At 33.7% G+C, this 2242-nt stretch overlaps 1 protein-coding gene across 1 annotated transcript; it reads right to left on the bottom strand.

Annotated features, from left to right (window-relative positions):
• Positions 1–551: 551 nt before the first annotated feature.
• Positions 552–1287, bottom strand: LOC107794053 (small ribosomal subunit protein bTHXc-like). Its single transcript, XM_016616507.2, has 3 exons — positions 1075–1287; positions 913–977; positions 552–801 (listed from the first exon to the last, which is right to left on the bottom strand). Exons 1-3 carry the CDS (start codon positions 1232–1234, stop codon positions 682–684), a joined length of 345 nt encoding a protein of 114 aa, XP_016471993.1. The 5' UTR covers positions 1235–1287; the 3' UTR covers positions 552–681.
• Between the last annotated feature and the right edge of the window lie 955 nt (positions 1288–2242).

Here is a 2242-nt window from a genome sequence, read left to right as displayed (position 1 = left end):
GGTGATATGCAAACGTAAATAATAATCTGACCGTATTTGCAAACAAATTCTGAAGTAAAGAAACTTCAAGAAAGAAAAATATAATCCTTATGAATGTTCTTCCACAAGGAATAGCAGCTGCACTAATAAAAAGCAGCTATATGTCACTTAGAATCCTAATGGAAGACACACCTCTATCCTTTATCTGATAACCCCGAAATCCCCAATGGCCAGCAAAGGATATCTTGCCAAGGCAAGGAAAGATTATGAGTGAATGGTTCTACTCATCTACATCTTTAACCATTGTTTGGCATCAAACTGTCACTGGTTCAACCTCAACTGAACAGTTGATTATTTACTGAAACCTTAACCCCCTTCATATTTCAAAATTTTAAGATGGTTACTTGCCTAAAATCGTTACAAGCCCATTGTATTTTACCTGATTCATCCTTTCTTTTTTCTATCTTTTCGTCTTAATACTTGTGTGTTGTTTCTCCATCATACATATCTTAACAGAAGATAAGAGCATTCAAGCAGCCTAGAGAAATGATAACATAAACTAGGAACCTCAATTCAAGGCAGCTGACAATATAATTTGCAAACTGACATAAATAAACAAAATGTAGTATATCACAAAGCTACATAGAACTGAAAAAATTACTTGCACAGAGGACTACTCAAACCAGAAAAGGAGGAGTCAGATCATTCATTAATCTCAATTTTAATGACCTGGCCATCATCAAATGGATCTCTCTTTGGAGCAGCTGGAGGCGCCACAACCCTAGGTGGTCCTCTTCCCTTCTTCTTGTTCCTTGGCCTTGCCTGCACCATTTTATAGCCAGTAGCAGGCACAAATATTTAGAAATCAAAAACTGAAATACCTAAACAAAACAAAATTAAGAAAAAGTGAAAATTCGACTACGGAAAACTTACATTCCCAAAGGAGTGATTGAATCGCTTGCCTTTGGCAGTCTTCTTGTCCCCTCTCCCGCAGTAAACTGTCAAAAGTATCAGAGAGAAATTTAAAAAAAATAACCCTGGATATTAAGTAGAGTTCTGCAATTGTTAGCTTTAAATTTAGATAATTGGTCATACTCAGTGGGAGGCTGGAGGAATTCGCAGAAAAAGATGAAGGCGTTGCGGCAATTGTGACAGTTCCGGCGATGGAGTGAGAGTGCGAAAAGGATAAATTAGGAGAGATGGGCACCATGGATTTTGAGGCCATAGGGAGCGAGCCAATTAACAACGACGCCATTGCAGCAATGGTAGGAGATAGGAATGAGCTTGTGGCCGTTTGAGAAGCGTTTTCTTTCCAGATAATGTCTTCTTATACGCCACCGTTTCGACGAAAGTTCCTCTTGAGGTTACTAGCCTTTATTTTTTAAAGAATAAAAGGAAATAACCAAGTTTTTCAAAAAATTAATTATAATTTTTTTCAACATAAAATACACTTATGAAGATTAAAATATATTAATATTTTATGTTACATTTTTGTGTTTTTATTATAGTATACCTATAAATTATAAAAATAATATCTTGACTTAGATTAGTGTGATTGACCTTTTTTTTCTTTCTATCGCCCTAAGATTTAAAAAAAAAAATTATTCTTACTGGTTACCTAATTTGAGCTTATTGTATCAAGGTCATAAAATTATTTTTTCTTATGAAAAAGAAACTTGACTATGTTTATATATCACAAAAATTTAATATGTCTAAAAATAAAAAATTGGTTCCAAAAATACTAAGTAGGTTGCTATTACATAATATCCATATTGTATCACTTAAAAAAGACAGAGATTATCACTTAAAGAAGATAATGAAAAACATTGGGCATTAGATCGGATCAAGAACATAATTTTTGTTAGTATCACCACGTGAAAACTATGTAAAGTGAGAGCTTGATGGGTCATCTCAAATTGAACTTGTTAGGTCAAATTCAAGGAAGTGCACGGTTAGCTACTAATTAGAGATATTTTTACTCTTTTTCCGGTGTTTAAAATGTATTTACTCTTTAGCCAGTGCTTAATAAATTTTTACCTATCCGGACGAAAATACCCATGTACATGGTTGCTATGTAAACATTACGGACATGGTTGTTTGAACAAAAAGTTTAAGACCACTTTTGCCAACTTCAAAATCAATAAAAAAAAGTAAATCTTAACCAAGCATAATTAACTTCAGATCCAAACATACACAGCGGGAAATAACGAAAGGTAGGAACGTATCAGATTTATTGATGTCATAATCTTTAATCAAATACGAG

Source organism: Nicotiana tabacum, chromosome 6, assembly GCF_000715075.1.
Source record: "Nicotiana tabacum cultivar K326 chromosome 6, ASM71507v2, whole genome shotgun sequence".
Taxonomy (NCBI): Eukaryota; Viridiplantae; Streptophyta; class Magnoliopsida; order Solanales; family Solanaceae; genus Nicotiana; species Nicotiana tabacum.
The sequence above is the reverse complement of the archived record's forward strand: the minus strand, read 5'-3'. Positions and strand labels throughout refer to the sequence as shown.